The 24,824-nt window shown below is 41.9% G+C and overlaps 1 protein-coding gene across 1 annotated transcript in view; it reads left to right on the top strand.

Moving 5' to 3' along the window:
• Positions 1 to 24,824, top strand: part of LOC126196724 (fatty-acid amide hydrolase 2-A-like) — a 298,235-nt gene that overhangs the window by 248,007 nt on the left and 25,404 nt on the right. The window contains exon 10 of the mRNA XM_049934590.1: positions 22,170 to 22,355. Coding sequence (XP_049790547.1) covers positions 22,170 to 22,355 — 186 coding nt within the window. The remainder of the gene's footprint in view (positions 1 to 22,169; positions 22,356 to 24,824) is intronic.

Here is a 24,824-nt window from a genome sequence, read left to right as displayed (position 1 = left end):
CTGTATACATAAGTGATCTGGCTGACAGGGTGGGCAGCAACCTGCGATTGTTTCCTGATGATACTGTGGTCTACGGGAAGGTGTCGAAGTTGAGTGAGTATAGGAGGATACGAGATAACGTATACAAGAAGTGATGTGATGAATGGCAGCTTGCTGTATAAAAATGTAAGCTAATGCAGATGACCAGGAAAAACAAATCCATAATATTCAGATACAGCATTAGTATTAGTGTTCTGCTTGACACAGTCATGCTGTTTAAATACCGGGGCATACCGTTGCAAAGCGATATGAAACGGAAGGAGGATGTGAGGATTTTGGTAGAGAAGGCGAATGCTGCACTTTGGTTTACTGGGAGAATTTTAGGAGAAAGTGCTTCTCCTGCAAAGGAGACCGCATATAGGACGCTAGGGCGACCTATTCTTGAGTAATGCTCGAGTGTTTGGGATCCGCGCAAGGTCGGATTAAAGAAACACATCGAATCAATTGACGATTGCGCTACTAGATTCGTTACCGGTAGATTCAAACAATACACACGTGTTACGGAGATGCTTCGAGAACTCAAATGGGTATCCCTGGAGGGGGGGGTGAAATTCTTTTCGAGGAGCACTATTAAGAAAATTTAGGGAACGAGCATCTGAAGGTGATTGCAGAACGATTTTAATGCCGCCAAAATACATTTCGCGTAAGAGGCACGAAGAGAAGATACGAGACGTTAGGGTTCATACGGAGGCATATAGATAGTCGTTTTCCCATAGCTGTATTTCGGAATGGAACAGGAAAGGTCTAGTAGTGGTACAGGGTAACCCCACTACGCACCGTACTGTGGCTTGCGGAGTATCTATGCAGATGTAGATGTCGATGCGGTCCAAAATTAGCATAGTACGATATTTGCTTTAGAGAAATGTGTTAAGAGGGACAGTAAAACACAGTAAAAACTTTGTTCTCCGTGTCTTCGATGCCCAACTTAGCCCTTGTCGTGTGTCGCTCTGACCCGCGCTACGTAATACAGCCGAGCTGCAGGGCTATTCAGTCGCTCCTGGAAACCTGTTCATTATTCATGTTTTACTGTTCCCGTTATCACATATTCCTAAACCGAATATCGTACTAGATTAATATGGAACTCCTCTGTCGAATTCGCAATTAAAATTCCGACGTAAAAGTCGTTTTATTTGTAACTGAAAACAAACCGACGCTTTCAATTGACACTGCGCCATCCATGAAACATATGACGAGCGTTACTTGTCTAGGTCCACTCCATCTGCACATTGAAAAAACGAAAGTGAAAATAGCACACAATCAATTTTCATGTCTCACTCACTATAAGCTAACGGTTTTCGAGTTACTCAAGACAAACACGTTTGAAGGTCACTTCTGTACGTTTTTCTTGAATAATTAGAGAACTACAACCTCTAGCGACAACGTATGCCACTACAAAATTTACCTACATTAAATTTCATATAAAAAGATCCTGTTAATTCTTCCAAGCGAGACAATATGAAACTCTTGGGTGTGGTATTTGAAGGTGTTGCGGTTGCATAAAATATATAGATAAGGGCTGCTGAATTACCCTGTGTGTGTGTGTGTGTGTGTGTGTGTGTGTGTGTGTGATTAAAGTTCCAGTTTCAAAACGCTGTAGAAAAAGAACCACTGCTCAGAATGAAGTCCAGTTTAACAGTATATTACTGATGCAGGGAGAACTTCACAGAACAAAAAATTTAACGAAAATTTTACCAATAGATGGCGCTGTAAGTGCTTTAACGTAAATGCGTCGGCTACAAAGGACAGATGAATCGCAATACGACGCCTGTAGTTTGAGTTGCACGTTACACTTTCCTTACTGTTCAATGTTCAGCCAACGTCGATCCACATTTGGAGGTAAAAATCGGTTTTTAACTGTCCTGGTGCCAAAAACCCCATAAAAACCACAATAACGTCGGTTGTTAACTGCTCTACTGCCAAAAACAGCATAAAAAATAAATGACACTAGTATATAATCGCCGTAGGGAAAAAAAACTGCATAAAAAGCAAAATGCCATCGGTTTCCAGTTGTGAAACTGGCAGAAAACATATTCAATATGCTTTCCATCGTTTTGTGTCACAAGCTGAAATCGAGAAGCAGCGTGTTCTACAACAGATCACAGTGTCTTGGGGTTCACGTTCAGTATATGTTGTGCAATGCATGCCTTAGATTCAGCTATGATCGTAATTGTAGCACTGAAAACAATAGTTTTCAGATAACGGCACAGCCAGAAGTCACACCTATTAAGATCAAGTGCTCTGTACGGTCAGGCTGTAAGGAAATTGTGGTATCACGTATCGATACCACGCCATGGGCATCGCGAAACTGGCAACGGAATTGCAAGTTCCGTCTAGACGCTGATGGTGGTCATGCAGGACGAATGGAGCACGCCCAATGATCTACGCCTCGAATGACTGTACTAGGAGCGCCCGTTGCCGCTACAATATAGGACGATTGCTGTTGAAGGGTTGGAACGATGTTGGTGCCAAAAGACTGTCATGCTGTTTACCAGTGATGGTATGGCTAACAGGACCCCAGGACTCGTCTCCTCGAAAAAATACTGGCCTACGATAAACGATGCTGTCAATCCGCACCACACAGTCACCTTTGCAGAATGAAGTGGTACAGAGTGATGTGCGCGCGGTCCGCCCATATTCTACAATTCTGCGTATTGAGATGTCCTTGGAGATGGCAGCGGGCTTCGTCTTTCCACAGAATGACCGATGCAGGAAGATCTGCAGCGGATAGACACTTGGTGCAGGGAGTGGCAACTGACCCTTAATATAGACAAATGTAATGTATTGCGAATACATAGAAAGAAGGATCCTTTATTGTATGATTATATGATAGCAGAACAAACAGTTACAGCAGTTACTTCTGTAAAATATCTGGGAGTATGCGTACGGAACGATTTGAAGTGGAATGATCACTTAAAAATAACTGTTGGTAAGGCGGGTGCCAGGTTCAAATGGTTCAAATGGCTCTGAGCACTATGGGACTTAACATCTGAGGTCATCAGTCCCCTAGAACTTAGAACTACTTAAACCTAACTAACCTAAGGACGTCACACACATCCATGCCCGAGGCAGGATTCAAACCGGCGACCATAGCAGTCGCGCGGTTTCGGACTGCAGCGCCTAGAACCGCTCGGCCACCGTGGCCAGCGCGGGTGCCAGGTTGAGATTCATTGGGAGAGTCCTTAGAAAATGCAGTCCATCAACAAAGGAGGTGGCTTACAAAACAGTCGTTCGACCTATACTTGAGTATTGCTCATCAGTGTGGGATGCGTAGCAGGTCGGGTTGACAGAGGAGATAGAGAAGATCCAAAGAAGAGCAGCGCGTTTTGCCACAGGGTTATTTGGTAAGCGTGATAGCGTTACGGAGATGTTTAGCAAACTCAAGTGGCAGGCTCTGCAAGAGAGGCGCTCTGCATTGCGGTGTAGCTTGCTGTCCAGGTTTCGAGAGGGTGCGTTTCTGGATGAGGTATCGAATATATTGCTTCCTCCTACTTATACCTCCCGAGGAGATCACTAATGTAAAATTAGAGAGATTCGAGCGCGCACGGAGGTTTTCCGGCAGTCGTTCTTCCCGCGAACCATACGCGACTGGAACAGGAAAGGGAGGTAATGACAGGGGCACGTAAAGTGCCCTCCGCCACACACCGTTGGGTGACTTGCGGAGTATAAATGTAGATGTAGATGTAGATGGCCATCCATTGTCCAATTTCATGCAAGTAAGAAATTCCAAAGGTAGCTCAGCAAGGAGCAACTTCTGAACATGGGTGATTCTACATGCATATGGATTATTATGAACCATGCTCACAGGTATGTTCAACATCTGAGCAATTTCCCATGCACTGCATGTTTGCGCACCACTCTCGACCCCTCCTGCAGTGCTGTGGCCACATTTTAGACAGATATCGGATCAACTGCTTTCCTCCCTCTGCCACACTGCACTTCAAAAGAACCTATGTTTTCGAATTTTGTAATCATTTTCTCCAGACCCAGCAGACGTCGGACCAGCGCCTTTTTTGGCACCCTTGAGTATCTGTAACTTCTGTAGGGCTACTGGCTCACAGTCACCATTCTTGTAAAAGAGCTTTACCATCAGTGCGTGATCCTTCATGGAGACTGTCATGTCGGGCATCTCAGAAGCAAACTGACGAACAAGTCCGTCTGTTGATGTGCATATTCTGACGCTTACAGCGCCACCTATTAATCCAAATTTTCGTCAAATTTTTTCTTTGTTTTCGGTGTTACCCCCTGCGCGTGAATGATATGCTGTTCAAATTTGACGTCTTTCTGAGCAGTGGTTCTCTTTCTACAGCTTTTTAAATTGTGGACACTCTGCTTATACACTCCTGGATATGGAAAAAAGAACACATTGACACCGGTGTGTCAGACCCACCATACTTGCTCCGGACACTGCGAGAGGGCTGTACAAGCAATGATCACACGCACGGCACAGCGGACACACCAGGACCCGCGGTGTTGGCCGTCGAATGGCGCTAGCTGCGCAGCATTTGTGCACCGCCGCCGTCAGTGTCAGCCAGTTTGCCGTGGCATACGGAGCTCCATCGCAGTCTTTAACACTGGTAGCATGCTGCGACAGCGTGGACGTGAACCGTATGTGCAGTTGACGGACCTTGAGCGAGGGCGTATAGTGGGCATGCGGGAGGCCGGGTGGACGTACCGCCGAATTGCTCAACACGTGGGGCGTGAGGTCTCCACAGTACATCGATGTTGTCGCCAGTGGTCGGCGGAAGGTGCACGTGCCCGTCGACCTGGGACCGGACCGCAGCGACGCACGGATGCACGCCAAGACCGACGCAGTGCCGTAGGGGACCGCACCGCCACTTCCCAGCAAATTAGGGTCACTGTTGCTCCTGGGGTATCGGCGAGGACCATTCGCAACCGTCTCCATGAAGCTGGGCTACGGTCCCGCACACCGTTAGGCCGTCTTCCGCTCACGCCCCAACATCGTGCAGCCCGCCTCCAGTGGTGTCGCGACAGGCGTGAATGGAGGGACGAATGGAGACGTGTCGTCTCCAGCGATGAGAGTCGCTTCTGCCTTGGTGCCAATGATGGTCGTATGCGTGTTTGGCGCCGTGCAGGTGAGCGCCACAATCAGGACTGCATACGACCGAGGCACACAGGGCCAACACCCGGCCTCATGGTGTGGGGAGCGATCTCCTACACTGGCCGTACACCACTGGTGATAGTCGAGGGGACACTGAATAGTGCACGGTACATCCAAACCGTCATCGAACCCATCGTTCTACCATTCCTAGACCGGCAAGGGAACTTGCTGTTCCAACAGGACAATGCACGTCCGCATGTATCCCGTGCCACCCAACGTGCTCTAGAAGGTGTAAGTCAACTACCCTGGCCAGCAAGATCTCCGGATCTGTCCCCCATTGAGCATGTTTGGGACTGGATGAAGCGTCGTCTCACGCGGTCTGCACGTCCAGCACGAACGCTGGTCCAACTGAGGCGCCAGGTGGAAATGGCATGGCAAGCCGTTCCACAGGACTACATCCAGCATCTCTACGATCGTCTCCATGGGAGAATAGCAGCCTGCATTGCTGCGAAAGGTGGATATACACTGTACTAGTGCCGACATTGTGCATGCTCTGTTGCCTGTGTCTATGTGCCTGTGGTTCTGTCAGTGTGATCATGTGATGTATCTGACCCCAGGAATGTGTCAATAAAGTTTCCCCTTCCTGGGACAATGAATTCACGGTGTTCTTATTTCAATTTCCAGGAGTGTATTTATGTAAATTTATTGTGGGTGTTTTGATAACTCAGTTGGCACGCGTCAAATTATAGGACATATATGACCGTATCTTTTGACTGCATTGACATAGAAGGTTAACTTATTTGCACTGCCAAGGGATACCTTATTATTGGATATAAATTTCAGAACATGACATCTTTACCTGTTCTTAGAAAAAGGCCTCTTAACAGATGAACAGAAAGACAGATGAGCAACAAATGGCAAAAGAAAAGTAATTTTATGTGATATAATTACATATTATCAATTTTCGTTTTTTTCCTTTACTTGTAATGTGAGACTTCATTTATTGCAAATTTTATGATTGTGGGCCAACGGAAAGTACCATATAGCTTTTCATGAGTGAGCTTGCGAATATTAAAAAGCTTAAACTTTTCACACCAGCCAGGGACTACAGTAGACATTAATATATGACATAAATTTCAACTTGCTACTTCTATCCGTTCCGGAGAAAATCCACTAATTCCGTTGGGAAGGATGTCACAAGACCTTTCTATCCTCTCATGTGGCAAGCTGGACCACAGTTGTTGTAACTGGACCTTGATATCCTGGACACTGGCAGTCGTATGAAGTTTACGCCTGGGTTGGTACCGTATACGTTCTGTTGGAGACAGACCTGGGAATCTTGCTTGTCACAGGAATACCTCAACTTCATGCTGAAATTCATAGACACATGTGCCAGGAGCATTGACATTTTGATAAATGACACCATGATACTGTCGCCTGAGAAGTAACACATACAAACGTAGATTGTCCGGGATGTATCGTTGTGTTGTCAGATTCTCCTCTATTACTAGTAGCCGTGGAGTAACTCCACTGTGCTTCTCCAAAATATTGAAAGAATGGGACCTCTACTCAAGTTGCTGCCACACTTGTCAACTATGGTCATCCAGGAAAGTGTAGTACCGTGACTCATAGATGAACGCAGTTCATGTTTCCTCGTCACAGCAGCGTTGCAAACGCAGCCATTTGTGTTGCAGTGTTAACGGCACAGTACGCATCGAACGGCAATTCTCTCGTCCGGCTGCTGCTAGTCCCTGAACAATGATGCTGACAGATTTTTTCAGGAAGTCTGTTACTTGTTCTTGGCTGGCAGCTGCAAATATGGAGGGGTTGGCTACAATGTGCTTGGTGCACAACACGGCGATGCCCTTTTGTAACGGTCAGACGTGGTTAACTGGAATGTCGGCGAAGAATATGCCTGCTCTCATATTCCCACGTAGTTCAGAGTTGGGCCGCTGTCACATCTGAATGCCCCGCAAATGTGGATATTGCACGATACAACCAGCCGACCAAATGGAAACCCACAATGAGGTCTTCTGCAATCTCTGTCAGGTATTGATAATGCTTTCTCTATCGGGTACGCGGCATCTCCGTGTCTTTCATAGTGATCACGCAACATCTGATGCCGTTCATGCCCTTTACGTAAACTACCGGGCCTGGCAACAATACTAAACACGAACAACATTAATGCACTTTGGTGGCCGTCCTACTACAACACTCCCCTCCCTTTCCGGGTGGTAGACTAATTAAAGAATTACCGTGTTGCTAATGGCTTGATAAAAATTTTGGATCAGGCATCGAATCCGAAGTGAAAGTTTCACCCGGAATAAGTTAGGTGCTGTCATAACTTAATCGTTATTGTACAATTTACTTCAGGCAAAACGATCGGCAGAAATAAAAAAAATGTACAAAGTAATGCGGAAACTAGCAAGTGAAATCTTGGTTCCGAAACGATGAATTAATTTTCACCCTGTTTGGAAATTACTGTAAATGATCGGTCGCCAGCTCACATAGTGCGAGCGAAACCAATTAAAACTCTTGACTTCTAAATTAAATTTCGTTACTGTTGTAAGGTGTCCGGCAAATCCAACACCTTCCATGAAAACCCTGACATGATAAGCAAATCCGGCAGTATGTCACATAGCTCCGAATAAATCCTGACATTAAATTAACCAAAGTAATACGATCAACGAGTGAGCAAATGGAATACCACAGACTAACACAAGAACGCCTAAATGCATGTCATACCTTCCCACCGTGAAACAGACGCAGTTCCGAGGGAAGAAACGAGAACAGAAGCCGAGAGCAGAACCGTGTTAAGCTAGAAGGCCCTACGATAAGGGACAGACACCCACGTCGCCAGCCAACCATCAGGTCCACCCCCCAGCCCATGTTAAAAGATAGAGCCCTCCAGAAGAACAGTATAGATCTTACGATAACACTAAAAGGGCCACACCAGCTGCAAGTTTTAGCGTGAGACTTTTTCGCGTCTCTGTTACGTTGCAAACGTTAAAAACATTGCCCCACCACGAAAAGTAACCGCCAGGACCACCCCACAGCCCATGTTAAAAGATAGAGCCCCCCAGATGAACAGTATAGATCTTACGATAACACTAAAAGAGCCACACCAGCTGCAAGTTTTAGCGTAAGACTTTTTCACGTCTCTGTTACGTTGCAAACTTTAAAAACATTGCCCCTCCACGAAAAGTATAACGTTTCTCATTGGATAGACAGAATTTTTGTAGGCGGAGCTTAAGGTTAACATTGAGACCCTGATTGGTCAGATGAAAACACAGCCAGATAGTTTTTTTTTAAACCAACTTTGGTAAATTGTAGTAAGGAGAAGTTAGGGGAGAGTTGCTTCCTAGACGGCGAGGTGCGTGGAGCTGTGCCGCCCGCCACCCCCTGACGAATACCGACAAGGTAATGAACGCACGCGATGTCGCATTTTTGAGTGCATAAGGCTTCACTCAGAACGTCTCATCTGTTACATCCCCTTTTTACGTAATACTAGTGTCGATCGTCAATTAAACTTCGTCTCATCTGTTACATCCCCTTTTTACGTAATACTAGTGTCGATCGTCAATTAAACTTCGTGGTATTCACATTTGCTACTTGAAGTTAAAATCTGAAACGCGATGATTTTTCTTTTATATATATTTATTGAGAAGCCACATCAGCCACTGTAATTTACAAGTTAAATAAGTAATTAAAGATAATTGAGGGTCACTGTAGACCATTTTTGATGGTTTTCTCTTAATTTAAACCTAGATTATAGATGTGATATGGCATAGGTCATCCTTCGATCCATTATAGAACTTGGAAACCCATTCAGGGAATATTCGTTCACAGTTTTGTTGAACGCAGTTGGTTTTTATCATCCTGTATTAAAATATTTCCTTTTATCAATAGTGCAATTTATAAACAATATTTTGTGAGTAGAATAAAAATTCCAATGGTAAACTTAACTGCTTTTTCGACGTTATTTTACCACCTAACTAAAAATAGGAAAGCCTTGAACCCCTTCCACTAAATTTAGTTAGTATTAAGAGTCTTTTACAGGGACTGCAGTGGAGCTGACGCTTAAATCATTAAGTATTTGGTAATATCATCGCTAGTCTCACTGAACTCTTCTGAACTCTACATGTCATGTGTGGTCTGGCGTCTCCTTACCACCAACAGGTCCCTGGTTCAAACTAGTCAATTCCCTAAAAAACAAGCTCAGAGCGTCATTGCGCGAAAGTGGTAGGGAGACACGACGTAGAACAGACAGACACCACACAGAATGTTAGAGAATGGCGACCCTGCCAGGATGGTAAAATACCATGATTGAAGGTCGACCACATGCCTAACTAGGTCAGAAAAATATCTTGTTGAAAAAATTTTGTAACAAAATTTTTTTTCCTTCAGTTATAAATAGTCGAAAACATTAGCTGCAGCGATAGATAGTAAGAAACTATTCAATAGAACGTGAGACATTCTAGCAGAGACAATAGCATAATTAAGTTATGAATTTTAATATTGTTAGAATTAAGTTTTCTCTCCAATGCAAGCGCACAGGTGGCGGATACATCGTTGACAAGTTGGTTCTGACCCAACAAGTAAGTGAATGGATTGTCAAGTGGTGTGCAAAAAGTTTATGAAACGCGTGAGATCGTATGAGCGTATGTTGGCGCGAAGTAGGGCGCGTGAATTGCTTTTAAAACAGAAAATAAGGGATTGGGAAAGATTAGCAATGGCAGATCGAGACAATGACCGAATTGAGGTAGAGACCCAGCATGAAGACGGACAGAGAATAGAGGACAGTACAACAGACGATGCAGTATCGCGAGAAATAGGACATATAACGCACCATAACGAGGATAATGTACGTCAAGGCATAGAAAACATAAGTCAGCATACGACAGAGGAGCAGGAAAGTAGAGAGACAACCGATGAGGATTCTAACTTGCGTCTTGAATTCGTAGAACCCATAGTACAAGTAATCAGAGCTCCCTCACCACAGAGTACAAGGAATTCGAGCAGAAACGTGTCACCGCACAGTCAATGCAATCGGTTACAAATCAACACTTGGGCGAAAACACAGAGCGTAGGACGTTGGAAGAAAACGCAATTGGACCCACCAATCTTGCAGAATTATTACAATTAATGACGGAAACCATGACAAGACAAAATAAAGAAATTGCGAACCAAATTAAAATTCAGAATGCAGAAGCGACGAACCAAATTGCAGAAACCACGAGACAAATGCGTGAGATTAAAGAACAAAACAAAAAAATTCAGTTACACCTAAGTCATATTGAAGACGAGGCAAAAGAATCTCGAGAAGTGATAGGAAACTTAGTAACAAGTCACAATCAATTGAGAACAGATATTGACAAGGTACAAGCGGACGTACAAACATTGCGTAATGACACTCAGGACGAGATCAAAACATTACGTAACAACACCCAGGGAGAAGTCAAGAAACTAGAGCAACAGATAAACGTAATTACTAGACAAGCAGCAGGTACAGCGCGTGAAATTGTTGAAAACAGTGTGTTACACAAAAGTATCACAAAAACAGCCGTGAAAAGATATGATAACCGCATAGTCAAAATAGAAGCGCAAACGAAGCATCAATTTCAGATATTGCGAACAGAGTTGTTGCAAACCATTGAAGAGCGTAGTGAACAAGATCGAACAAGCACCGAGTCTGCAACCACATCCGTATCTGTAACAGCACCGGAAAAACAAGCAATTAACAAAGATATCATGCATTTTCGATTCCAATCACAGGCGGAAAATAACATACGTGAAATCAGACAGCCTGCACCGCAACAAACAAGTTTCGAAATTCTTGATGAACAAACGGCACCACAATCACATGCAGAACCACAAATTTATGTTTCAAGACAGTTTGGATCGAGCAATGAAGCAGCAACGTTAGCCAGCCAAGACACCGAACCAATACGTGACAATGGAAAGCCAGGTCGCGAAGAGTACAGTGCAATGCATTCAGCTACACGTTCACAACCGATGAAAGAAAATTATTGCGTACCACTCCAACGATACTACGCAAGGCTACGCGAAAGTTACAGTGGACAATATCCAATGGATCTACCACAACCGGAAAGAACGACGGTAGAAATGATCAGAAACAAAAGTGGCGAAGAATCGCGAATTTCATATGGAACTATGACGAAGTACGACAACGATCATTTCCTCACAGTCAGAAAATTTCAACACTTTCGAGAAGGAAACTCATTACATCCACGAACTTTTATTGATCAATTCCGAGTAGGATTACCAGAACACTGGACGCTAGCACACAAATTAGACTTTATATGTGCACACATGTCAGGAACAGTCGCAGAAACCATGCAGAATGTTGCAGCGACATGGCGATCGTACGAAGATTTCAGAGAGAAGTTTCTCTCACAATATTGGTCCAGCGAAGTACAGAACAGAGTGAAGTACGAATTATTACAGAACCCATATTTTGAAAATTCAACAGAGAAGAGCCCCGTGAAATTTTTCGAAGTAATGGCAAAGGAAAATCAATGCTTAGATGTACCATACAGTGACGGAGAGTTGATTAAATTATCCGCGATGAAGTTAGCATTGGCCGGCCGGTGTGGCCGTGCGGTTAAAGGCGCTTCAGTCCGGAACCGCGCTGCTGCTACGGTCGCAGGTTCGAATCCTGCCTCGGGCATGGATGTGCGTGATGTCCTTAAGTAGTTCTAAGTTCTAGGGGACTGATGACCACAGAGGTTAAGTCCCATAGTGCTCAGAGCCATTTGAATCATTTTTTTGAAGTTACCATTGAAATACCAGCAATCATTAGTAGGTCGCGGAGGCAATGACGTCGAAGCATTTAAAGGTATTCTAAGGGAATATTTTCGGAAGATGACGCAAGAAAAAGACGAAGCGCACGTGAAAACGAAAGCAAAAAGCAGTGGAATCCACAAGACACAGTACGAAGAAACAATAATTACGAAGCACGTGATAACTTCGCACCAAGAAACGACAACAGATTTAAAAAAAAAAAAAAAAAAAAAAAACGGTTATGGATTTAGAAGAGAATATGGCAATAACTATAATTCACCCAGGAACGGCAACAACTATTACAGAGGGAATAACGACAACCGGAACGGGTATTGGAGAACCAATAGACCGACAAATTATCAACAAAGAAACCAATATCAACAAGCTGAACAAGAAAAGAGAGTACAGATAGAAGAGGTGGAGGTAAGACCACCAAACCCCGAAAAACGTTCGAATTGACAGCTAAGCGCCCATGCCAAAGAGAATGACGCACCGACCCAGGACAATTGCAGCACCTTGAACAGAGAAGTAAATACCTTATCACGAGAAGAGAAGAAGGAAGAAACAAATCCGCAGGGACCAGATGAAAACGAAGACAGGAAAATAACAATATCGTGTTGGGACGAAATTAATTGGGAGAATACTGGCGAGGAAGATGAATTACCAGAGGCATGCACAACGAATGTAGGAGGAAAGGACGAAGTAATGAGTATTGCAGAGCTATTTGAGATGGAAACCAGGGAAAGCGAATTCAATGAGGATAATGCGCAGTCGTCAGAAGTTGAAAATAAGTTACTAGCGAGCACACAACCCAACGTATATAATGAAGGAAGTTATGAAGCGATAATTAGAGCATTTAGATGCGATTATGTGGAAGTAGCGACGAAGAAGGAGAAGATAGACGAGGATGATGAAAAAGTAGAGGATGTTGAAGAAAGTGTAAATGAAGTAAGAAATATAGAAGAGGAAATAAAAGAGAGAGAAGTAGCAGTCGAAGCTTATCCTACAGAAAGTTCGAATTCACAGGGGAAAGTCCTGAAAAGACAATTTTGAAGGCCATGGTAAAGCATGTCCCAGTCAATATTGTAATTGGGAGCGGAAGTGAACTGACCGCGATCTCAGAAAATTTATTCATGCAGTGTAATGCCAATGAGGAATTGCCAGTTCTGAAAACACGTAAGATTAAAGTAAGAGGTCCTATTAGAAACAATGCTGCGGAAGTTACGACACAAACAAGGTTAACTCTTTCGTGTCAAGGTCAAAAGATCGAAGCCAACTTCGTGATTATACCTAAACTAACTGTAGGTTTGATTATAGGTGCAGATTTTTTAAATGAGAGACGAGCGATAATAGATATGGGGAAAGGTAGCGTAACATTCGGGAATGTCACACTTCTCTTTGAGCAAAAACTAAAATTAGAAGAAATACGAGTTATAAACAAACAATTAAGAATGACGCGAGATAAAGAGGATGAAGAATTAGAATGGTATGCACAAAAGGGGGAATCGCCTCAACTCATGTTAGAAGTCCATAAAGAAATCGACGAAAAATTGCAAGAAGTTCAAGGTACTTCGGAACACAGTAAAAAAGAATTATAGGGTATTTTACGAGATAAAGCAAAGGTATTTTTATCTAACACTGGCAGTATTAAACACTTTCAGTACAAGTTTGAAGTAAAACAGCACAAACCATTTATAGTGCCACCCTATACAATCCCATTAAGCTACAGAAATAAAGTATTCCAGGAGATATCTAAAATGTTAGATGATGATATTATTCAACCAGCTACCTCCACATATAACAGTCCACTCTATATTGTACAAAAACAAGATGGGAGCATCAGGTTAGTGCTTGATTCCAGACAGATCAACACAATCATAATCACTGAGACAGATCGCCCAGAAAAATTAGAGGAATTGATACAAAACTTCCACGGTGCTAAGATATTTTCATCAATTGATTTACGGAGTAGTTTCTGGCAAATAGAATTGGCCCCAGAATGTAGAAAATTTACAGCATTTATCGTATTCGGTAGATGTTACCAGTTTAAACGATTGCCATTTAGTTTAAACATATCATCAGCAGCGTTTATTAGGGGATTTAATACTATACTCAGTTCTGAAATTTTACAAAAAATTACTTGTTATGTTGATGATGTGATTATAGCAGAACCCTTTTGGGAACATCACAACGACACATTAAATCAGTTTTTACAGATCATGAAAGAGCATGGGGTCACAGTAAATATAACAAAATCCAAATTTGGAAGGCGAGAGGTCAAATTTCTAGGACACATAATTTCAGAGAAAGGGGTAATGCCCGACCCAGAAAAACTAAAGGCAATCAAAGAATTCTGTACTCCATATAATAAGAAAACTCTCAGAGGATTTCTAGGTCTCACCGGATTCTATAAAAAATTTATTTGGATCGACTCTCTAGCAACACCGCGCCTATGTGCATTGACTGGAAAAAAACACGCCATGGGTATGGGATCAACAAGCCAATGAAGAATTTTTAAAAGTGAAAAACGCACTAACAACAGCACCGATTTTAGCACATCCTGATCTAACACAAAATTTTTGTATGGCCACTGATAGCGCGAAAACAGGTTTAGGAGTTGTTTTATTCCAAGAATACGAACAGGCAGGGCTAAAATCATATAGAACAATTGCATTTGCCAGTCGTGTATTTACAAAAAGCGAGAAAAACTATTCAGTCACGGAGTTGGAAGCATTGGCCATTGTATGGGGCTTCCAACGTTTTCGATACTTCCTATTCGGAAGAAAAACAAAAGTACACACTGACCACAAAGCATTAGAATTTCTGTTATCCGCCAAACTAACTCATGGGAGGTTATCCAGATGGATGTTAATACTACAAGAATTTGACTTCACTACTAGCGAATGTATTAGCAGATGATTTATCACGATGTCCACAGGGTGCATCCAATAACATAGGTTTGGAAGCAGCAGAAGACCAGTTAGAATGTACCATATGAAACAAGTACCTTTCGAAAACTACATTACGACAGTATTTAAAAACATAGGCAAAGAAGAGGACAAGTATCCCGAAATACTAGGAATCAAACACAAGTGGGGAAGTAAGGATTTTCCGGACATTCGACAGCACTATCTCGTAAAAAACAATGTTTTATTTTTTAGACGAACTGTTGCAACGAATGAATGGTTAATTTATATCCCAGATGAACTAATTAATAAGTACATATGGTATACACATTTAAGTAATGGCCACTTTGGACCAAAGAAATGCTTTTTAAAAATAAAACAAACAAGCCATTTTCCTAATATGGAAAGACGAATTAGAACAGTATTAGTCAAATGCAAAAAATGTATGAGGGCTAAACACGTCACTTGCCAAACCAAACCACCTATGTTTCCAATAATCCCTAAAAAATTAAAACAAATAGCTGCAACAGATTTGATGGGGCCCCTCCCACGCACAAAAAATGGATATATTTTCATATTTGTCGTTTTGGAACTTACTTCTAAATATGTTACCTTGACACCATTAAAACGGGCAACAGGTCTTACTATAAGTAAAGCATTTAGACAAGATTTTCTCAGACAAATAGGTCGAGTGGAACGAATAATTTCGGATAATGGCCCACAATACAAATCAGTGCAATGGCAGAACACGTTAAAACAAGACAAAATAAAACCCATCTCCATATCTAAGTACAAACCTAGCGTAAATCCAGCAGAACGATCTATGAAGGACATAGGCACTTTGTGCCGATTATATGCAGGCAAAAGACACAACACTTGGGAAATATACCTTAAAGATTTTCAAGAAGTAATAAATGAAATGCCACATAGCACTACACTACTACCTCCAGTTACTGTACTTAAAAATATTGAAGCCCCAAACATAACCATAAAAAACGCTAGATTTCCTATTGTACCACGTAGACAGCACAAACAAGTCATAGCAATAGCACTCTCCAACATAAGAAAGGCAGCCATTAAAAGAAAAGACAGAGGAAATAGAACAGCAATTAAAAGAACACTCTCAGTAGGCCAGAAAGTATTTGTAAAAACACACCATCTCTCCAGCAAACAGAAACACAAAATACATAAGTTTTACGCTGCATACAAAGGACCTGTCATAATTAGCTGAATTGCTCATGATAATGCTGTGGAACTAATGAACCCAAAAACAGGCAAAACCTTAGGCCTTCACCATGTGAGCCATATCCAAAAGTTTGAAGATTAATTTTATTACTGGTAAATAATCAGCACAATATTTCAAGATTATGTTGCAGATAAGATCGTCAGGAGAAAGAAGAATGAAGAGAGAGGAAGGTGGGAAAAAGAAAGTAGTTTCAATAAAAACAAAAACAAAAATAACACCAATAGTACCATAGATTACGGTGAAGGGATAAAGCGTAGATAGTCTAACAGCATGAAATACTAAAATGCTATACACCACGACACTACACAAAAATAAAAAACGAATTTGAGGATTCTTGTAGAAGTTAAGACTCAAAATATCTTAGAATTGTAACATGGAAAGGGCGCCAAAATTTGTAAAGCTTTTTAAGAAGGCGTAAAACAATGTAGGTACTAGACATATGTTGGATGATTATAAGCAAAACTTTTTGTAAGAACCATTGTAAAAACTCCAGCAAGGACCAGATGCAACGACCCACAATTTGCAACGCGAGAAGTATCAAGAAAGAAAAGGACGTAATTAGCAAGACACGATTCCTACAAGGCAGAAGTGTCGAGAGAAGGGAAAGGACAGCGACCAGTGCAGGGACAGACAAGCAAACACCGGACTTTCACCGCTCGTAAATCCCGGGACGCCCCCACTCAGCGGAGCGAGCAGAAAGCGGCCCGACGAGAAGACCACCTGGGCAAGCCACCACTGGCAAAAAAATATGTGTAAAAGTCACACCACTGCTATTAAACAGCACGCTGATGCACGAAACTGAAGAAAACGTCCACAAAGTAAAAATGACACACCCAAACAATTTATCAAATTGTTACTAAGAGGAGAACTTCAAAGCGACTAGTTATCAATAAATATTTCCATATTTTGCCTAGAGAAGAACCAAGAACCAAGTAAGAAGCAGAGAAAAGCAGGAAGACCAGAAGTTGAAGATTCGCAAGATTGAGACCAAGAAAGAAGATGGGTGAAGAATAGACGACATACCTTCTCAAATCCCTATCCTATTGTAAACTAGTCGTCTGCGAAGTATTACAACGAAAAACGACCGCTTTCAGTGACACATAACGATGACTTTCACGCATACAAAGCCAGTAAACCACGAGATTCTGCACTCACAGCTCCATTCCATTATGGGACCTCCACAACAGCAACACACACTTGCAAAGCCAACAAGGAACGACGAACGAAGCTGTACATCAAATACTTTCCCATATCCATCTCGCTCAAGTCCATCACCTTCGTGCAAAAACATTCGCCAACCTCATGCTTAAACATTTATAGGATTGTGTGAATGTGTGAAATCAAATTATGTGATGTAGGAATTGTGCAAAAGAAATGTGTGAAAAATTAAATAAGTTAAGCACACCAGACAGCTAATAAACTACAAAATAACAGTCATTGACTATGGACTTAAGTAAAAAAATAGACTATCGATAAAAATAAGTCATTAGTTCTGAAATGGACAGTATATAAAGAACAAAAGTAAGGCATAATAAACACTAAAACTATATGCCACTTATTTTCTCCTCATAAAAATGAAAGAATATATTTTACTTATTTTCTCCTTATAAAAACAAAGAATAAAAAATTATCTTGTTGGATGTTTTCCCTTTTTTTTAATATTTGTACCATTTGTTAGGATAATATCTCAATACTTGTGTATGTATATTTCTTTGTCAAAGCAATTCTTGGAAATAATTCTTATTTGTTAGTGTAACAATGTTGAAATGAGTGTCTAGAAAAAAAAAAACATTTTACTTGTACAAGATATTTAGAAAATGTGTTAGGAATAGATTTTACTTAATTACTACACTTATAAAAAACAATATTTCTAAGAAAATTGATGTGAAAGACTCCTCACTTTCGATAACAAACTTCTTAAAAAACATACTTCACACTTAAATAAAGAAAGAAAATAATTAAAAAATAATAATTATAATAGCATAAAAATATTCTTCTCTTGTCAATATAAACATATTTTTGAGAATAATATGGAAAAATATAAAAATATGAATTAGTAATACAAACTAGCATAGAACCAGGATAACGTGGCTGAACAGTAGGCAACAAAATTTAGATAAAGGAATAATTTTTGACTGACTTAGACAACGATTCAATCATTGCCTAACTTCAGTGCAAAAATTAATTTCGAAGGGTGGTGATATGTAAGGTGTCAGGCAAATCCAACACCTTCCATGAAAACCCTGACATGATAAGCAAATCCAGCAGTATGTCACATAACTCCGAATAAATCCTGACATTAAATTAACCAAAGTAATACGATCAACGAGTGAGCAAATGGAATACCACAGACTAACACAAGAACGTCTAAATGCATGTCATACCTTCCCACCATGAAACAGAGGCAGTTCCGAGGGAAGAAACGAGAAAAGAAGCCGAGAGCAGAACCGTGTTAAGCTAGAAGGCCCTACGATAAGGGACGGACACTCACGTCGCCAGCCAACCACCAGGACCACCCCCCAGCCCATGTTAAAAGATAGAGCCCTCCAGAAGAACAGTATAGATCTTACGATAACACTAAAAGGGCCACACCAGCTGCAAGTTTTAGCGTGAGACTTTTTCGCGTCTCTGTTACGTTGCAAACGTTAAAAACATTGCCCCACCACGAAAAGTATAACGTTTCTCATTGTATAGACAGAACTTTTGAAGGCAGAGCTTAAGGTTAACATTGAGACCCTGATTGGTCAGATAAAACACAGCCAGATAGTTTTTTTTAAACCAACTTTGGTAAACTGTAGTAAGGAGAAGTTAGGGGAGAGTTGCTTCCGAGATGGCGAGGTGCGTGGAGCTGTGCCCCCCACCGCACCCTGACGAACACCGACAAGGTAATGAACGCACGCGATGCCGCATAATAGCGCATGAGGCTTCACTCAGAACTGCAGAAGTCTCATCTGCTACATCCCCTTTTTACGTAATACTAGTGTCGATCGTCAATTAAACTTTGTGGTATTCACATTTGCTACTTGAAGTTAAAATCTGAAACTCGATGATTTTTCTGTTATATAATTATTGAGAAGCCACATCAAGCCACTGTAATTTACGACAAGTTAGACAAGTAATTAAAGATAACTGAGGGTCACTGTAGACCATTTTGATAGTTATCTCTTTTGTGAAACTTAATTTAAACCTAGATTATAGATGTGATATGGCATAGGTCATCCTTCGATCCATTGTAGAACTTGGAAACCCACTCAGGGAATATTCGTTCACATTTTTGTTCAACGCAGTTGGTTTTATTCATCCTGTATTAAAATATTTCCTTTTATCAGTAGTGCAATTTATAAACAATGTTTTGTGAGTAGAATAAAATTTCCAATGGTAAACTTAACTGCTTTTTCGACGTTATTTTACCAGCTAACTAAAAATAGGAAAGTCTTGAACCCCTTCCACTAAATTTAGTTAGTATTAAGATTCTTTTACAGGGACTGCAGTGGAGCTGACGCTTAAATCATTAAGTATTTGGTTATATCATCGCTAGTCTCACTGAACTCTTCTGAACTCTACATGTCATGTGTGGTCTGGCGTCTCCTTACCAGCAACAAGTCCCAGGTTCAAACTAGTCAATTCCCTAAAAAACACGCTCAGAGCGTCGTTGCGCGAAAGTGGTAGGGAGACACGACGTAGAACAGACAGACACCACGCAGAATGTTAGACTGTTGTAGCTTGTTGGCAGCCGTGGACAGTCGCAAAGGCACCGACACGCGCTCATTATCAAAACACAATGATAACCCAGAAAAATTTCAGTCATGAACGAAAGCATAATTGCAAATATTTCATGAAGTCAATTACTACTTATTTACTCCACCAATTAAGTAACAACTGTATTGTTTTTCTCAGTGTGATGCTAACTGCTATTAAACTATTTTGCAAAAAATAAACTTTTCGAAAAGAATAATTTTAGTATTTAAATTGACTGTTCTACAACAATAACTGGTTTTTAAAATGTTTATGGCGTTCGCTACTTTGACTCATTGTTACGTAAATTGATTATCATACAAAATTGTTTGAAAATGAAGCATTGTTAAATATACTGGTTTGTCAAATTACCTGTCAATAATCAGCACTTAATTAGGAAGTCCAAAAAAAGTAACTTTTGTGTTCACTTTCATTTAAATATTAAATAATTCGATAAACTTCCTTCTTCTTATCGTTTACTTTCATTTCATTAATGACACGCTCGGTTAATTATGGTTACGGAGAGAATCCTATCAGGTATTTGTTACTGAGGATTACACACCTTGACACATAGAAGTTGCTAAAACATTTGTTAATTGACAATTGTCCGCAGCTCGTGGTCGTGCGGTAGCGTTCTAGCTTGCCGCGCCCGGGTTCCCGGGATCGATTCCCGGCGGGGTCAGGTATTTTCTCTGCCTCGTGATGACTGGGTGTTGTGTGATGTCCTTAGGTTAGTTAGGTTTAAGTAGTTCTAAGTTCTACGGGACTGATGACCATAGATGTTAAGTCCCATAGTGCTCAGAGCCATTTGGACCAATTGACGATTCGCAACTAACACTGGCAAGCTTTTTAGAATTCTAAATGATAAACTGGTCGGGTCTTACTTCATAGTGGTGCGGTCGATGTGGCTAGGAGCCATTATACGACGACAATGTACTGCAATAGACTCTACACCACAATTAACTTTGGGCCCCAGCGCTCTTCTTAAACACTGGCTAACCATGTTGCTTTGCGCTGCGCCCAGTTACTTCTCCATATTATGCCTGGCTACGCCGTAGGCGGGATCTTGCAGTGAATCAAGTCTTGCGTCCTCTCGCAGAAGTATTTGTCCTTTGTGACCGACACGCTTACTCGCTAGTAATAGGCTCTCGTTACCACCTGACAGACGCTGCCCGACTTCGCCAAGCTCTTGCGCCGGCGACAGTACGACAATAACAATAACATGTTTGTTTACTTAACAATAACCTCTTTGTTTACACAGCGATATTCCCTGACTCGGTCAGTGCGTCTACTACAATTCTTTACATTCTCTTTCAGTGGATACATTCCACACGGGTAATTATTAAAACATATATACATCACAATAATATACACAGCACATTTACACAGCGTCCGGCCATCCTGATTTAGGTTTTCCGTGATTTCCCTAAATCACTCCAGGCAAATGCCGGGATGGTTCCTCTGAAAGGGCACGGCCGACTTCCTTCCCCATCCTTCCCTAATCCGATGAGACCGATGACCACGCTGTCTGGTCTCCTTCCCCAAAACCAACCAACCAACCAACATTTACACACTTCATTTAAATGTACATTGTTAATAAAGCAGAAAAAAATTTTATGTGGGCACTGTGATGTGTCACAGAAAATTGCAGCTATAATATACGTATCCGCCGCTGGCCTGTTTCTGTACGAAGTTGCATTAACATCCAGCCATACGTTCTAGGTTCAAATGGCTCTGAGCGCTATGGGACTTAACTGCTGCGGTCATCAGTCCCCTAGAACTTAGAACTACTTAAACCTAACTAACCTAAGGACATCACACACATCCATGCCCGAGGCAGGATTCGAACCTGCGACCGCAACGGTCGCGCGGTTCCAGACTGTAGCGCCTAGAACCGCTCGGCCATACGTTCTAGGTTCTTCGCTCTTTTTGTCAGGTAGTGTACTTATTACAGTGTATTGGAATACGTACAATTTCCTCAACAACGACGCAGAAATCATAGCTTGGAGAATGCATTAATTTTAACAAATTTCTTATTTTATTGGTATTCATTGACTTGCTCTTAGTCTGTTAAATATAGCTATTTCTTTTCTCGCGAGCGCCGAGTTGAGGAACCAAAGATAATGCGAAATTTTTTGCTCAATAGGCGCCCAATACCATGCTACAATCTATGTTCACTAACATTGTCCACTACATTTCTCTTGGCTGGCAGGTGCGCTATGACTGTCGGTAGGTGCTGCACTATTTTCGGCAGTTGGTCTGCTCATTTGTTCTCTATAACACCAACAAGTCCCAGTACCCACAGTACTCTTCCCAGACTTGTCCAACTGAAAACCTGAGTAGATTACACCCATGAAGTTGTGTGTCGCCGTGTTTGCAGGAGCTGCTGGGCGAGGACGGCGTGCTGCTGTACCCGACGGCCCCGTACCCGGCCAACGTGCTGTTCGAGCAGTTCGTGCGCTTCCCCAACAACGCCTACCTGGCCATCTTCAACACGCTGGGGCTGCCAGCCACGCACTGTCCGGCAGGCCTGGACCCCAGCTCCGGCATGCCCCTCGGCCTGCAGGTAAAGTAGTTACGCTCTGCTCTCCCTGGATCTCTGCTGTCGCGTGCATTCTCCTGTTCACACCGGACTCAGGTTAGCTGTAAACCGACGTCCTAATTCCTCTTCTGGTTGGCTACTGTAAACCAAGGCCGTGCCCTGACGCGAATGCCCTCGTGCTCACCCTCACTGCACACTACACCCACCTCCAGGTCAGGCTGTCTCAGCACTTGCAGGGGACAACGTGGAACCTGTGAATGGGCCACATTTAAATTGCAATGCAGTCGCACTGCAAATTATTTGGTCTTATATTTCACATTTCTCAACAACATATCAGTATTATTTAATTATTTTGGGCACGCTGAAGAATAACATAATTTTTATCTCGCATACGGACAGATGCAGGCAGTTTGATAGATTTTCCCACTCTAGTTGCCACGTAATCGTGACTTATTCAGTTTCATAATCGGAAAAAGATCTTTCATACAACTAAGTCGATCGAAATATTGTAGTACTTCCGCAACCAACCTTCTTATGGAGACGTGAAAACGCTATCTAAAGAAAGCAATGTAGACGTCCTGGACACTTTCAACGTAAAAAGATTTGTGAATAAAACGGAAATTACCTTGCAGGGCAATCAGTTACATCGCTGCAGCCACAGGGATCCTTTCAACTGAAACAGAAAACGGTCTCGAAAAAAGTTCTAAAAGAGGTGCAAGGGTCACAGTGTCCTGAAAACGTGTAGGAAGCTATCCTTGTAATTCTTTCAAGGCCACAATGAATCCTTCAAATCTCACATTTTCTTTAAATCATCTGTGTTTGTCAGAACGAGTTCCTTCTAGAACGCAAGTTTCTTTTTAAAGGCATCCTCACGTAATCAGAAGAAGTAGTTTCCCACCTTGCAGTGTCTTGCTCTGGGCAGTGTGCAGTCAAGTTTACTTAAACTGCGGCATCTGCAATCCATTCCACATGTTCTGATTTTCATTCCTTCCCCTCCCCCCCCCCTCCCCCCCTCCCCCTTTTGCTTCACAAATTGAACAATAACGAGTTAAGTCGAAAAATCGTTCCAGACATTCTCTTGACTTAACCAGCGTACACTGCAGTAATATACAAAGCCTCTATATTCTTGGTTCGGTTCCACCGAAAACCGTTCCGATTGACAATGAAATAATGCGTGTGACTTTAGAAATGTTACCATTCAGACAGATTTTAAGTTCTCCATATCTGAAAATTTAGCGCAAAGTGCTTTTTGATGGTAGCGCAAACAGTCGCTCGACATGTGAACGTCCTTCGTAACATAAACAGCGAAGTATAAACAGCGCTGACATCACGATTCTGCCGAACTGAAAAGGTTTGTACCGACCGAAAAATGCCACAACGCAATACTAAATAAAATGCCGCGCTGTAATGAGTACTTCCGGGAAGGATGGAGCAAAGCTGTTAGAGGCCATACGCGGCCCTCACATGCGGTCCGCCTTGCAGTATCAATTCTGGAAATGCGACCAGACTTCAGCTTCCACAATCGATTTTTCTTCAATATGTAAACGCTCTAACGCATCATCAACAAGTCGTGATTAGGTTTCTCGGCTTGTTTGAAATGTTTATGTGATTTTGTGTGGACTGAAGAATAGGAAGAAGTTCAACAGACTGGCTGTACCAACTGACTTTTGCAAACAAACTGACAGAATTGGTAACGTCATAAATAAACAAGGAATAAAACAAGGCATCTACATCTACGTGATTACTCTGTTGTTCACAATGAAGTGCCTGGCAGAGGGTTCAATAAACCACCCTCAAGGTTTCTCTCGAACGGCGCGCGGGAAAAACGAGCACTTAAATTTTTCTGTGCGAGCTCTGATTCCTATCATTTTATCGTGATGATCATTTCTCCCTGTGTAGATGGGTGCCAACAGAAAACTGGTGATTGAAATTTCATAAGAAGATCCAGTCGCAACGAAAAACGCCTTTGTTTTATTGTCACTCCATTTCACGTTTCATGTCTACACCACTATCTCCCCTATTTCACAATAATACAAAACGAGCTGCCCTTCTTTGAACTTTTTCGATGTCATCCGTCAGTTCCACCTGACGAGGATCCCACACCGCCCAGCAATACTCCAAAATAGGGCAGACAAGCGTGGTGTAAGCAGTCTGTTTAGTGGACCTGTTGCACCTTTTGAGTGTTCTGCCAGTGAATCGCAGTCTTTGGTTTGCTCTACCCACAAAATTATCTATGTGATCGTTCCAATTTAGGTTCTTTGTAATTGTAATCCCTAAGTATGTAGTTGAATTTACATCCTTCAGATTTTTGTGACTTATCGTGTAATCGAAATTTAGGGGGTTTCTTTTACTACTCATGTGAATAACTTCACACTTTTCTTTATTCAGGGTCAACTGTCACTTTTCGCACCAAACATGTATCGTATCTAAATCATTTTGTAGTTCGTTTTGATCATCTGATACCTTTACAAGACAGTAAATGACAGCATCATC

Source organism: Schistocerca nitens, chromosome 1 (genome assembly GCF_023898315.1).
Source record: "Schistocerca nitens isolate TAMUIC-IGC-003100 chromosome 1, iqSchNite1.1, whole genome shotgun sequence".
Classification (NCBI taxonomy): Eukaryota; Metazoa; Arthropoda; class Insecta; order Orthoptera; family Acrididae; genus Schistocerca; species Schistocerca nitens.
This window is presented reverse-complemented; position numbering and strand designations above follow the sequence as displayed.